We start from the raw sequence: 15,391 nt of genomic DNA on the forward strand, positions 1-15,391 counted from the left end.
TCTATTGGATTGTGAGTGACATTGAATCTAAACAAGAGAGTTCCTCAACACTTCTTATAAACAAACACTCACAATCAAACAAACAAACCTTAACATGTTGAAATCACAATGCAAACATTTGACACAACTTGAGCTATGATTATTTTATATATTTCAGCTAGGCTTTATGATGTCTTTGGAATAGAGAACTGTAATTGAACATTTGAACTTTATTTGATTTTCGTTTGTCATACACCCTGAGCAACTCAAGGATGTCTAGATGACTAGAGATGCAAGCACAGGGGGCATGATGTGTCTTTATGTTCAGTCTATGGTGATTGTTCCAATGATCCTTAAATCCCACATAAACTGGGTGTCCAATGTAAACACTTCCATCGTGATTGGATGGACACATGTACCTAAAACCTCTTTATATGGAATCTTCAGTGAGGTTGGATCATTCTCCTTGCTAGTTTATTTTCTTAAAATCAACTTCTTAGTAAATGTGTAAGTGGGATCATGTACCCAAAAATATGGACACAAAAATAAGGGTCATTGCAATTTATTAATCATATTTTACATATGAATAGAAGAAGATTACTAAATCAAAACAAATTAAATGACAAGTCATGTTGGCTTGCATGCCTTGATGCTTAGGTTCACTGTTGACATTACATCCAATCTAAATGGTATTCATATCTTCATGATTGATAAATCTAATAATGAGAATTGTACTAGCCTATGATGTTCGTTATCAAACGCTCCATGGTGAAAATTTGATCCACTTTGAATAATCAGTGACAACTCCTAGAGGTCTTATTTTAGCTACATTCATGGTTAAATTAGTTGCATACATGTTTAGCTTGCAAGGATTAAATGAGCTTAAAATTGTTCATGTTAGAGTAATTAGATTTTTTCTAATTAACTCTATTTTACTTAAGCTAAACTTTAGGCATCCAATAATTAATTATTTTATTAAATTATTATCATGCAACCTAGATTTTTACCTTTTAAGTTTTTTATCTCCTTTCTAAGGATGATCTTTCTTTGTAATTCAACTGATTCACTTTTGATTAATAGAAATTTCTCTTTTTTTCTCATCAAGAACGTCTCCTCTATGGATCTAGGAATTCCAACCTCCATAGCTTTTTCTTCTCTCTTTATGTGACAGGTGTTTGCATGCAAGTAATTCTCGTGAGCTGTGGGGTTGAGCTTTCATCAACTTTAATAGTTCATATCAAAAAATAAGAGTGAAACATAATCTAAAACAAGTATCAAAATCCAAATTTGACTACTTGCTCAAATCATAATCAAATAATTACATCATATGTATATTGGACATAATCAAGACCAAAATCAAAGTTAGATTGTGTGAAGCATCAAAAGAACTTGGTCAAACTGTGTTTTATCAGCACTAAACCAACTCAAATTAGATTCTAAATGATTCAAAACTTCTTTAAGGTGATTCTAATTATTTTCAAATCAATCAAAATCACATTTCTATCAATTGCACGTCGTCAACAAGACTTGAAATCAAGATTCCATCAATTTCTATTTTGATTTCACTCCCAAGGGGCATGATCATACATAAATCAATCAAATTATCATCAAATCCAATCAAGGATTATATCAAGATATATAAATCAAAACATCTATCAATACCGAGGGCATGTCAGTTCTCTTTGTTTAATTTGAGATAGTCGGGTAATTGACTTCATCGCATTGTATCAAGTTGATTATCTCTGCCTAAATCGAATCATCTCACAGGTGATTAGTTTCATCACACCAAATCAAACAGGCTATTTTGTTTTATTAGGCATCATTACTTTTGATATCTTTTGGCATTTATCAATTTCATCGCTTCAAATTATATTAGTTATTTGTCAATAAATCATGATCTCTTTGATATTCAATTTTATCACTTCAAATCAAACTAGATATTTTGGTTAGCTCTTATTGACCTATGTTCCATCAATTTTAGAGTCAATGTGGTTTCTTCTCGTTCAGAATCAATGGCTTAAAAAAAAAAATCAACCAATTTGGTTAGCTCTTATTAGTCTTTGTTCCATCAAGTTCAAAGTTGGTTTTAGGATTAACAAGATAGATATGACAATTACATGCAATTAACTAATATCAGAAATAATAAATTGCATAGAAGAAAACAAAAGAAAAATTTAATGTGGTTCACCCAATCCTTGGGCTACGTCCACCAAACAATGAGTCCAATATTCTTAATATCTAGTGATTACAACCTGATTATAAATCGTAATCCTTTACAACTCAATACCACCAGAAGAAGCTACAATCTCATCATACATAATGAAATTCCTAACCCTAAGCCATTTTATGCAAGCTTTTTCTCGCTTATAGATTAGTGCTAGAATAAGCCGACCAATAGGGGAAAAAATTTAACTTCTTATGTCTTTTACAATAGTAAATTCATTTTTGGCTTTGGGGGTGTTGCCCTTCAACCTCACCCTGTATCATGACATGGAGCATGCCTAGGGTCTTTGACCACAAGGACCCTTCATATGAAACTACCCCGGGACCCCGCAAGGGGCATTGCCCCTTGACCCCTAGACCATGGGGGTGTTGCCCCCAAACCCCCATTATAAAATCTGGGGGGAAACCATGCCAAATGAAGTGGGAAAAAAATTAACCTCGAAATCTGATTAAGCTCCACATCACAAGATTTTGTATGTTTGACGCTTGTTCCATAAAGTTCATAATTGATGGCTTAAAACTTTCAATCAATTAGATTTTATTCGATAAATCTCAAGATTCTCAATCGACAATGAGGAATAGTATCATCACTTCGTATCAAATTGTCCATTGAGTTAACATAATCAATTCTTTGAATCAAAGTGTTGCTTGCACATGGATTGAAAGAGGGGGAAATGTAATCACCCTAAAATTGGCTAGTGAATTAGAAGCCCTATTTGCTCTAAATCAAGACCCACCTCTCAATTATGCTAGTATGATTGTTAGGTCATCGACATCATTCATCAAAATTGACGAAAATATAATCAAGAAATAAATCAACATTAATTGATCATGAACCCTCATTAATTACCTTGGTTTATTTAATTAAATCAAACAATTAAATACACTTGGATAAAGTACTTCATTAAAAGGAATTAATATATCCCCTAAAATACAACTCATCACAAAGGGGACAAGGTGGTAACGAAAGAACCAATATGAGTTGACACACATGGATCACTCAAGAATGAATCATAACCAATCTTTAACTTTGTATCTACGCCACTCATTTCCTCTTCCATTCTATAAAAGGAATGGATTTGAAGCTCAAATGGCCCATTTATTTGCACTCTAGTGTTATGTTGTAGAATTCATAGCTTAATTGATTAATTGTGTCTAGTTAATTAGCCCACACATCATTTCATAATGGAAGGATAATCTAACTTTCATTCATCGTGTTAGATGCATTAGAATTCCATTGTTCTTGATTTGAATCTCTCATTCTAAGAGTGTAATGTCATTGATTAGGATCAAAATAGAGGGAAATTTAGATATCTCGATCACACTCTTCTTAGAAAGGGAGCAATAAGACACTTTGTTAGATTCATTTTCTTAAATTTGCTCAAATTGATGTATATGGATTACCAAGCTAATGTCTTATTGTTGTGTTATTTGCAGGCATCCTAATCCACACACACAACACAAATTCATCAAACTTCAATCTCACAAGCTCGAGACCAAGACAAGCAAGCAAAATAGGATGATCCAAGAGAAGCAAAGAAATCCTAAACCTCATATCTCTATTAAAAAGAAGAGGAAAGACACAGTGGATGAGAAGACTTTGAGAGAGGCCTCAAAATATGTTGTTGATCCACAAGATTCAATCAGAAGAGAATGGCTACCAAACCTTATTATGATTATGTGATAATCTTGTAGCCTATTATTGCTCTTGAAATTTAACATAAGGGGTGGTTGTAGGTTTTCTTCATCAGAGATTGTGTGAAAGAAAGGATAGTAAAACTCTAGTACATACCTACAAACAAGAGATAGTAGACATCCTAATGAGGCTTTAGTGAAAAACAAGTTTGTGTTCTTTAGGAATAAGTTGGGTGTTGTGCAAAACTCCTTCGCTAAAAAGGGGTGGTGATTTTATTTTTTGTCTAGCATGGGAGGTGGAGTTTCTTTGAAGCAACATGAGTTGGATATTTAGCAACAACTATGTTTTTTTATTGTAATACCCCTCATTTTCTATCATTGTAAACTTAATTATTAAAGTTCTATATGACTCTTCTATAGATGTGTTAGCACTTATTTGATATTTGAAATGCAATACTTTGATATGTTGAATAATTGATTATGTCAAGTTGTAACAATTTCCTACTGGTAGTGATGATGCTTTAATTTCTCTTAGTTAGTTAATGAAATTATTTTTATGATGATGTCATATGGTGTCTTAGAAAGATGTTTAGTATTTCCTCACAATGATGAGATATTCGTGTTAGAATATAATTTATTTATATTTGAGATTTACTATTATACTTATCCCATACTTGCATGTGTATGATGTGTGTGTGTGTTTGTTTTACATTTATGTTTGATGTGTCTGATATGGTTGAGAGAGGGAGTCATAGTCACCTGCTAGTCGGGATCTACACGATGTACCACTCCCCGCCATTGTCTATTTCACTAAGATATATATGCACATGTGCATGCTCATATTTTATATAGATTTGTAGGTATCGGGCATCGACTTCCCTAAATTGTCAAGATGAGCATGCCCTATCACAATAACTCAATGGTAAGAATGGAGATATTATTCAACTCCAATCCTAGCCATAGCCTAATTACTTGTCCTGAGAAGGAGGACATGTATCTAACTTTCCACCTTTTTTAAACCCATGAGTTTATCTTTCTCTGTGTTGTTTACTTTTGAGTTTTGGTAATGTTGCTTTTATGTGGATTTGACTATGTGATTTGTTTGGTAAATGATTTAATTATAATATTTGGTTTCCTAAGTGGGGCATTACATCCAGTATTAAAGCCTAAGTTTCAACATTGGGAACTCTGGGCATATTGTGTGTTATTCGTTAACAAGTTAAATTTGCAAAAAGATTAAACAACAAGACTTATCATATAAACAACCAAATTTGAAATAATAGAACTATGAAAATAAAACTTGGATTCATAACACTTGATGTTTTTAACGCTATTTTGTGATTGTATATTTCATCTTTGTTATCTTAGTAGCGATAGTTGACTTCCAAGAGTAAGCCTATTTAAGAGGAGGATGTAATACCCCTTCTTTGTTATCATTGTAGACTTCATTGTTAAAGCTCTATATGACTCTTCTGTGGATGTGTTAGTCCTTACTTGATATTTGAAATGCAATACTTTGATATGTTAGAGTAATTGATTATGTCATGTTGTAACAATTTCCTACTCTTAGTTAGTTAATGAAATTGCTTTAATGATAATGTCATATGGTGTCTTAGAAAGATATTTAGTATGTCCTCACGATGATGAGATATTCATGTTAAAATGTGATATTATTTATATTTAAAATTTACTATTATACTTACCCCATACTTGCATGTGTATATTGTGTGTGTTTTTGTTGTACATTTATGTTTGATGTGTTTGATATGGTTGAGGAAGGGAGTCGTAATCACCTGCTAGTCAAGATCTATACAATGTACCACTCCCCGCCATTGTTTGTTTAGCTTAGATATATATATATGCACATGTACATGCTCGTATTTTACACAGATTTGTAGACATCAAACATCAACTTACCTGAATTGTTAGGGTGAGTGTGCCCTATCGCAATCATGCAATGGTAAGAATAGGGAGATAATGTCCAGGTCCAATCCCAGCGATAGCCTAATCACTTGTCCTAGGGAGGAGGACATGTATCTGACTTTCCGCCATTTTTAAACCCATGAGTTTATCTTTGTCTATGTTGTTTACTTTTGAGTTTTGGTAATGTTATTTTTATGTGGATTTGACTATGATTTATTTGGTAAATGATTTAATTATAATATTTGAATTCCTAAGCCAGGCGTTACATTTATTCTTTGATAGAAAATTTCAAAGTTTGTGAGGTTGTATAAATCAAGAGCAATTCTATATATGATTTAAAGCCAAAAAAAGTAAGAAAATATTCTTATCTTACAAGTTAAGCAAAGCAATTAGTATATGTAAAATTTCTTAACCACACTTCTACTAGATTGAGACAAGAAAAATGTTTGTTAAGCTAAATAGAAGATCCAACATTTGCAGGTTTTTCTCCACACTAGGGTTTCCTAGGTATGCGTGTGTTATTATTTTTGTAGTTTGACTTTTGTTATTTTTACCTGCACTATCATTTGTTGTTATTTAACTAAGAATATTGATTGTTATAAATCAGATAGAGCTTATATTCTATGAATTTATCATGCAATTAATTTGTAGCTTGATAATAAGAAATTAACAAGCAATAGTATAAATAGTAAGGGTTTGCAATAGGGCACTAACAAGCCAATTAATTTCTAGACAACTAATTGTTAATTTTTATTTGCAATAGGGTTTTCTTAGTATTAAAAGGTTCAGCTATTGGAGAAAAGGAAATTCAACATGAGCTAAGCAGGGCCTGGATGAAGACATGCTTGCTCAGTTGCCTGTGTTTTTGAAATGGACAAGGCATGCCCAAGATGCATTCATTCTATCTAATAGACTTGGAGATAGGGCAACATTTTGCAGGGGGTCCTTCCATATCCCAATTTATGGCTGAAATTATTCTGATATGGTAGTAATGAGAGTAGAGCCCCCATGTCTATGAACAATGCATTGAGTTTCAATTTGGGAAGTCTTCTAGTACCAAATGTCTTTGTTAATTTAGACAGGATAAGAAAATTGGCGAAATTCTTTAGTATAGCTGATGAATACCATCTACTCACTATCTAAGATTTTTGATGTTTTGTGTATTCTGTGCGTAGAGAGACGTCTATTAGGTTCAAGGTCACTAACACCTATACTTCTATACAGATGTGAATCGAATGCTCCATTATTGTCTTAGTAAACATATGAATTAGAATTCAACGGGATTAAAAACGTTACTAGTCATTTTTAATGTTGTAGGAAACAAGACCGAAATCTTTAAGACTTGACTGTACTTTTGAGGGGTAGCTCTTCTGTCAAAATCTGCCTCAAAAGACAAACTGCTTCATCCCTTTTATACAGGTAGCAGAGCATTCTCTTCGGTAAGTATACCGTTTTCTTTAGCAATTCAAAGGATACGGTTCAAACTTCATATTATTCAACAAAGTTGATTGTGAATCTTGGCAATGCGGGTTCGTTGAATGATCTTGAAAACTACAATTGCGAGTAAGCTTTAAATTAGTGAGACCAAGCAATATTCAACGTAACACAACAATAATAGCCAAGTGAAAACACATGACAATGAAGGAAACTAAAATAGTACAAACTCCAATTTAACAAAGACCAATTTGCGTTGAGATAGACAATGAGCAAAGGAAACAAGGTCTTGCTATTTCAACCACAAGATACATATGCACAGCATTCCATAGCCTTAGTGCCTTGCTACTTTGATCGTTAAGAGATTGGAAGAATGTTACAAATATTTGTACTTCGTAATTTATCTCGTCATATTTTTTCACTTGATGAGATGTGAAACAACTATAGAAAGTTAGAAACCATGGCTGGGTAACAGACGACTCCCTGACAGAAAGGGATTTTCTAATATATTTACAAAAAGACCTGACTAAGCTAATCATAGCTTTCCTGTAACAATCTCTCTATAGGTGCACTCAGAACTAAATAATTTTGGACCAATTCTGTAGGTTTATGTCATTACAGAGGCTGACTATTATACAACAGGCGAATGATCATGTTTCTTAGCATTATGCATAAAGTCCGGAATTACCACTATGGAACTCTAATCAAAGACCTTAGAAATGCAGAGGAGGTGGGATACAGCTCTGAGGACAGAGATGCCAGTTCCAATCGAGGGTACAGAGGTACATTACAAGGGTTCTGCCATTTTATATTATTATATATTACCAGAAAATGTCCATACTGTAACCAGAATTCCCTGCTAACGATGTCCTAGACTCATTTTATCAGTATTTGTGGAGGACAAGATGGATGCCAGCAGACATAACTTGGGGGGCAGGTAATGTCCATTATGCACAGTGTGGTGTTCTACCCTTCCAATTTTGTTCCATCTTTCTGCCTTACACTGTTGATCCTCTTTCTCAGCTTCTCTCTTTGTTCATGGATCCGCCAAAGACCATGTCCTAATACAACACCAGAGTAGATTGTATGTGTGATCATGGGAGCAAGAAGGTTGTCTGTCTGCAATGTGGAAAACAAACACTTGTGAGAAACTAACAGTCCACTGTGAATATGTCACTTGTGTCTATGAAATGTGTCAGGTGGCATACCTGAATCCACTCAAACCCCAAGTAGAGTGCAAGAAGAGACTCCAACAGAGGTGAGTAAATCTTCTTCATTTGCCTTCTCTCGTACCAGGCTATTCTACATACCAATGGATCAGGTAAGTAAACATGAATTACTTCATCATTTATTACCTACATTGTTCATGAAATCAACACACCAACCTGCAAAGCACTTTTTCATATCTTCACGTGCTCCAGTACTAGGAGGAACTTGAGCCACCACATAAGTGGGATCTATATACAAGAACCAAAAACATTTTCATGGTCAGAGACAATACCAAACATAATGCACAGGCAATAAAATAATCAAGTTAACTGAAACGATCAAAAAGACCCTGATTGATGCAACCTGGCTCAAATTTTTCACACTGTAAACATCTATTCATGGATAATTTCAATCCAGAATATGGGGACAGCGGGAAGAGTTGTTAAAATAATATAAAAGATATAATATTTTAACTTGTCAAATTAAAATAGATAAAAATAGCTGACGCAAACCAAAGAACCTGTAATTTTCAAACTGCGAATATTTATATATGTCTAGTTCTACTAAAATTATAAGCATAAGACCATGCAACGTCAGTCTGAAACATATTCAATCATGGCGTTGGTCAATCGAACTCGCTTGGTGTAAGATTAGTATTGCAAACAAAGTGAAGCCATCATTTTTCAACGATTAAGTTTGAAGATTCCAATGTATTTCATCCAAAATGCATTGGATAAGGATCTCTTCTTGACGCTTGAGCAGCTTCCCATGCTTTTAGTATTTTAAACTTTAACGTTGACTTGAACCTCCATCTAGAATAAGGCTCTTAGATGGTATTTAAAATAAATCTTTGACCACCAATAAGATGAGATCACAAGTTTTCTTTTCTATCAAACAGGTCCCCATATTTCATCAATGACTTTGTGTTTTATAATAATTTATTGACATTCCTTGCTTCTAACCAGCAATAGCCTCCTGTCTAATTCTTGCTTTTCTATAGCAAAATGGATGCCAAATAGACTAACAGATGATTTCTTTTCTTAATTGTGTTTTTTTATTCTTTTTCAAATTCAAGCAATGTAACCCCAGTACTGGGGTACGTCGGGATGAGTTCCCAGGATGAGGAGAAAATAGGCCTCATTTTTGGGACAGTGGGGGGACGGCCAGGGGACGATGGCAAGGGGAGGACGGGGCAGGGAGGGGTGATGTATAGTATGCATATAGAACTTGAAATGCTTGTTATGAAATGAAGTTTCAGTAGAACATTCCAAATTAAAATACTTGAACATATCAAAATTGTAACATGAACTAGAACAATTGAACATTCAACATAGTAACATATTACATACCCAATAGTAACATTCAAAAAATAAATTCAAATAGAAATCCAAGTACCCATTCCAGCGGAAGCATGGTTGCAGAATGGCGGAGGTGGGGGAACTTGGGTGTGCAAGTACCTGGTGCAGGGACGTCTTGGGACGGGTACTTTGAGGTTTGGGAGGTGGGTGCAAGTCCCTGTGTTACACTGAATTCAAGTCTCTATCTTATTTTACTGCTGGGATTCCCTGGTGTCTAAAGGATGGTCATATAATAATTTATTGATATTCCTTGCTTCTAACCAACAATAGCCTCCTGTCTAATTCTTGCTTTTCTATAGCAAAATGGATGCCAAATACACTAATAGTTGATTTCTTTTCTTAATTGTGCTTTCTTATTCTTTTTTAAATTCAAGTCTCTGTGCTATTTTACTGCTGGGGTTCCCTGGTGTCTAAAGGATGGTCAAGGGACTTCCAGGGCATCAAGAGGACATTCATCCCCATCCTGCATACCCTGTCTCAGGTGGCATATCCCTAAAGTACACTGGAAAAATTCAAAAGCACATCATATGGAGGGCAGCGAGTAAACTTTACAGACAGAAACCTTACTAAAAATAATAGAGACAACATGTACCTCGTGGAGAAGCAGCCACAAAATAGAACGACCCAGTGAGGGCAGCAGTTAGCACAGCTGCAAATGCTTGTGCAAATGGAACAAAAAAGGGGAATACGCCAGTCTGCAGATAAACAATATACAATGTCTGAAAGTCTTATTTGGAATTAAATTATAACAAAAAATTAAGTACACTAGAATCCAATATTTGAAAGCCATCACCTCAGTATTAAAATGATAAACTCTTAGATGTAAATCAGACATAGGCAAACACACGCTCACATCTCACTCAAAGAAGACACAAACAGAGACAAAATAGTCCAAGAAAATAGATCCTGAAATAAGGCCCTAAATAAAATAAAATTGTGAAATTTAGGAGCATAGATAAATACCAGTGCTGCAATCCCATAAGTATCCTTGCTGTGCCATGTATCGCTCAGGAACACATGTGCAAGTCCACCCTGAAAATAAAGTATAAATAGTTAACACTCGATAATGAGATGATGCTAGAATGAAAAGGCATTTAGAGTTGCAGTAAAGTCCAGATCCCAGAATACCAAAATTCAAGACAGCTGAGAAAGAATGGAAGAGGCAATCAAGTGAAATGTTCTAAACCTGCACTGCAGCTCGGTAAAATAACTCCTCTCCGATGGAGCTTGCTGTTACAATGAGCAGAAACTGCCAAACCAAAACAGAGGAAGATTTTCAAGGCTTGTTTGAAATTTAATTAAAGTGACAAAAGAGAGAGATGAATACGTTGTAATGAATTTCCAAGGCCTACATAATGGCTTTGATGATACACCTCACAATAATCATTTTAATCAAAATTAGAACATGTCACCTCTTGCTGCTTTATATATGAGTTTTCACTACCTATTTCCACTTTGCTCCAAGAAAGCTTAAACAGTGTTACTAAACACATGACACAAGCAACAAACTGTGATAGGCAAAGCCATCCTATACAAAATTCGATACACAACAGATTACAGATCAATGAAGGCAAAGAAAGCAAACTTAAAAGAAGCCAGACAACTCCTTGTATGTTTGCTATTGCAGTGTAATAAATTGATCAGAAAACCCACAGAAAATAGTTCTACCATGACTATCAAGAAAATTATTAGATTATTTTTGTTTCTAATATTTTCTCTCTCTTTTATGTAGCAATTGTCCTCCTATTTTAGGAATATTCAACATATTAATGCTCACTAAAATACCCAACATTAGAAGTTGCCATCCATTTGATATAGGGGAGAATCGGGAGACATTGTTTCACTGATAATTTTGTGAGGTCCTAGCAGCAACTTTCTTTCTTGCATAAATGTTATTAATTAATCAGAAGTCATAATATGTTGCATCTATTCTTCAAACATAGGCCTTCTCCTTTTCAGAAAAGGCTGCTGCATGGCCTTTCTATTTATTTGAAATAAATATGAATTCAAAAGAAGCCAATGATAATCAAGAACCTCAAAACTATCAAATTTTATCTCAATAAAATATAATGGCTACACAAATAATTGAATACCATAATATAAGAAACATGTGCATTCTAAAAGGATCAAAACAATACAATCATGTTAATAAAAGTTCCCATTCCTCAAAATCTATAATCTAAGTTGAAAGCCGAGAACACAATTTAATTTGTCAGAGCTTCATGCTTGGATCTTTTTTATGTTATTTACAACTATGAACCTCGTTAAACTGCCATATAAACATTTCAAAAAGGAAGTGACAAATATAGTTTACAGATCATATATTGCTTTGACAAGACTATAGCATAATTAGTTAGTGCAGTTTACCTGCCATGGCGACATTCCAAGGAAAAAATTCACTAATTCCTCATCTTCAACGTCTCTGATAGCCCTGGCGTAAGGAGAAAATTTCACAACTTCATCCTGCAACCCATAAAAATCCTATCAGATGAGCTTCCTCATTTCAATAGTAATTTATAAGATGTCCTCATTTATTAAAAAGGAAGAAACAGTACGAAATAGGCCCAAAATATTTGGTTTATTTCTTAGTCCCCAAAATCATTTACTTTTTTCTTGCCTTTATCATTTAAAGTTACTTGTTTCATCCTTAGTGTGTGCTTCCCCACTTAACTCTTATCTTGACTGGTGAAAAAATTACATAAGTATGAAGGAAGCAGCAAGCAGACTTTTCAAGTTAATTGTATCAGTTAACTCATCAAAATTGAAAGTAGTACTAGGCATTAACAAATTCAATTGAAAAATTATTGATGTGAACTACATATATGATATATCACATACATCCATTATGAAGAGAAGACACATCATTGGTGGAACTGCATAACCAAATCCATTGAGTACAGCATCCATGGATAGACCTAATCCTCCGAGATCATCAATTCCAGTGAAAGAGCATATTGTTTTTCCTGCAAGTGCCATGACACCATAGAGACCTGCAGGATCACCCAAACCATAAGTAATTTGACCAGCTTTTCTAGTTAATCTAATTGTTATTAAAAGCATGTGTTTATTTATAATTATCTACAACGGATTATAAATGCTAAGTAGTCTTTAATTTGTACACAGAAGTTAGCATATCCCACCGTATATGAAACTACAAGGATTTGATTATCCTTTTATGGAAAAATTTCCAGAGTTAATTTGCTGAGTTTAATGTCTAGTTTTTAACCAAATTTCAGTTGGTTTTTGGGCAAATACTTGCTGGATACTTGGCAAATCCCAGCCCATTACTTACAAGTTACAATGTGCATCAAAACATGGATTAAACACTCCAAAAACAGCTATAAAATATAGCCACTGATCCCTCATCACTCACATGCATCCCCACCTAGCCTCCACACAAAACAGCAAAAAAATAATGAAACATTTTTTAGCTCACAGCCAAGAGTAAGACTGAAACCAAATTGGCATGAATTACAACCTCACGATGAAGTTGTGTTTACATTATAAATAGTTCAAATTCTATACCCATGTTTGACATCGTGATCAAGCTCGTGAGTAAACCATACCTTGCAAATCCACCTAAATCTGCAATTCATAGCTTGTAAAATAGCAGAACATCATAGTAACAAAGATAAGCTAACACAACCCACGAGGCTGGACCGAGATGCTGCCGACCATTTTTTAAAGGCAGACAACAAACAAAGATAGATTTACAACACATCAATTACTGGTACTTTGATGCCTAAAATATTTCTAGATTGTAAAATGTTTTTGGCTTTGATAGTCCGTCAAAAACCAAACTGTAATAGAGGCCAATGAGTTCTTGTCCTTTGCTTAGAAGAAAAATTATATTCTTATCATTTTTACCTCGTGACCAAGGTCCAGAATCCAATCCAATCCATTACACTACACCTCAAATCAATAGCCTGCTAAATACCCAATATCACATAGAAAACCCTGACATCTCAATCAAACCCACAAGGCATGAAAAAAATGTCATTTGGTATATAAGTAAATAAGATGGCTGCAAGTGAATTTCAATAAAACTAAAGCCTTAATATTCTCATCACAAAGACATCGCTTACGGATGAAATCAAGTGCAAACAGCCATAGAATTAATTGGTTCCTCTAGTTTTTGCTTTCAAAAATTTTTGACGGATTCTCCTCTTCCATCCAAATCCTACCCCAGTTCATGATCTTCTCTCCCTTTGAACCCACAGAACTGGGATGGGACAGACAGAACTGCACAAATTCAGCAATATGGATCTAATTGCTCTTCCTCCTGTGGATTGACTAACTCTTCTGATGGTGATCCATTACAAACACGTCCCAAGTGTTCACTATTCACATTACACACAGCTTACTGTTGAATGATCCCATGGACAATTGACACAATGGCCATAGCTAAATGCAGGTCTTAATTCACCCAATAGTACAAAGAAGGAAAGCATTACAGAAAACAATACGGTAAAAAATCAAAGCTTACTCCTTAACATGAAAAATTCCAAACCTCTGAACATTTCTAACACAAATAAAACCCAACTGTAGTGCAAAATCTATTCCAATATCCACAGCAACAATCATAAATATACATTGACACCAAATTCAACAAAGCATCTGAAACTACAAGGACACAATTCAGTTACCAAAATTTTCATATATATGGCAAATAAATTAACCTACCTACTCCGTAGGTGAGACGAACCAGAGCACTCATGCTATCCCAAACGCCGTAATCCGGATTACTACTATTATGAAACGATGGGGAAACCTCCATAACATGATTGAAAGAGCTCTGCCTCTCGTGCCCCTGTTTTTCCTCTGCCCCTGTTTCCACAGAAGCTCTAATCCCTTTCAGCTTAATCCCAGCCGACGATTCCTTGCTCTTTTTTCTTCCATTCCAACCAGCGGCCCTCTCCAGTCCAATTCTCCTCAACGGCAGGTTGGAGGATCGAACCTGGGCACCCAGCAACGAAGAGCCGAGCCCTGAACAAACCAACTCCATATTCTTGTGACTTTTCAACAACAATTGGAAAAATTGATCTCATCATGCCGGCGTTCCATGACAGAAATAAACTCTTAAATCCTGCTGTCTGGGTAATGCTGTGTACGCTGAGGTTTTGCTAAACCGTTCAAGGGCGCGGGTTCGAACCACGTTCAGAACAATTCTGGTATGCTGCGGGAATTTAATATAGGCTTCACTATGCGGTTGGCAATGAGATAAGATATTTGGCACCACGATCTCGAGAACGTAATTTCCGAGTACCAATGTATGTGCGCCATGTGGTAGTTATGTTGGATAAAAATTGGCACCACCTATAGATTCATTCTTCTCAAACTCGAGGTTCAAAGACCTTTTTGGGTGCTCATTGTACAAGAGTCCCACATAATATTTTCCAAATGATTTGCTCATTTCTTTAATAAAATATTTATATAGAGGTATTATGATTATCAATTAAAGAATTCAAGTACTAAATGAGTAGTATAAGAAGATATATTGTATTTAATATGAAAAGAGTTTGAAGTTGGATAGTCTAAATAGACACCGTCTACATTGCAATCAAACATATCCATATATTTAAATTATTAATGTCGATACAACCATAGAATGGAGGAATGGGATGGTGTGA

The 15,391-nt window shown here is 34.8% G+C and overlaps 1 protein-coding gene across 2 annotated transcripts; it reads right to left on the bottom strand.

The window, feature by feature from the left end:
• Window positions 1-7,465: 7,465 nt before the first annotated feature.
• LOC149563008 (uncharacterized) lies at window positions 7,466-14,925 on the bottom strand. Of its 2 annotated transcripts, none has more exons than XR_016364011.1 (9): window positions 14,445-14,925; window positions 12,600-12,751; window positions 12,129-12,224; window positions 10,948-11,010; window positions 10,725-10,793; window positions 10,354-10,456; window positions 8,580-8,651; window positions 8,403-8,496; window positions 7,466-8,313 (listed from the first exon to the last, which is right to left on the bottom strand). XR_016364011.1 is itself a non-coding variant. In XM_089826449.1 (9 exons), the coding sequence occupies exons 1-9, from the start codon at window positions 14,764-14,766 to the stop codon at window positions 8,161-8,163; spliced, it is 1,119 nt and encodes a 372-aa protein (XP_089682575.1). In that variant the 5' UTR covers window positions 14,767-14,925; the 3' UTR covers window positions 7,466-8,160. The 2 variants fall into 2 exon arrangements, 1 of the variants encoding a protein (XP_089682575.1); XM_089826449.1 differs by having other exon boundaries at window positions 8,403-8,491.
• Between the last annotated feature and the right edge of the window lie 466 nt (window positions 14,926-15,391).

This window comes from Cupressus sempervirens, chromosome 4 (assembly GCF_028749045.1).
Source record: "Cupressus sempervirens isolate cs-2001-9-10 chromosome 4, ASM2874904v1, whole genome shotgun sequence".
In the NCBI taxonomy this organism is placed as follows: Eukaryota; Viridiplantae; Streptophyta; class Pinopsida; order Cupressales; family Cupressaceae; genus Cupressus; species Cupressus sempervirens.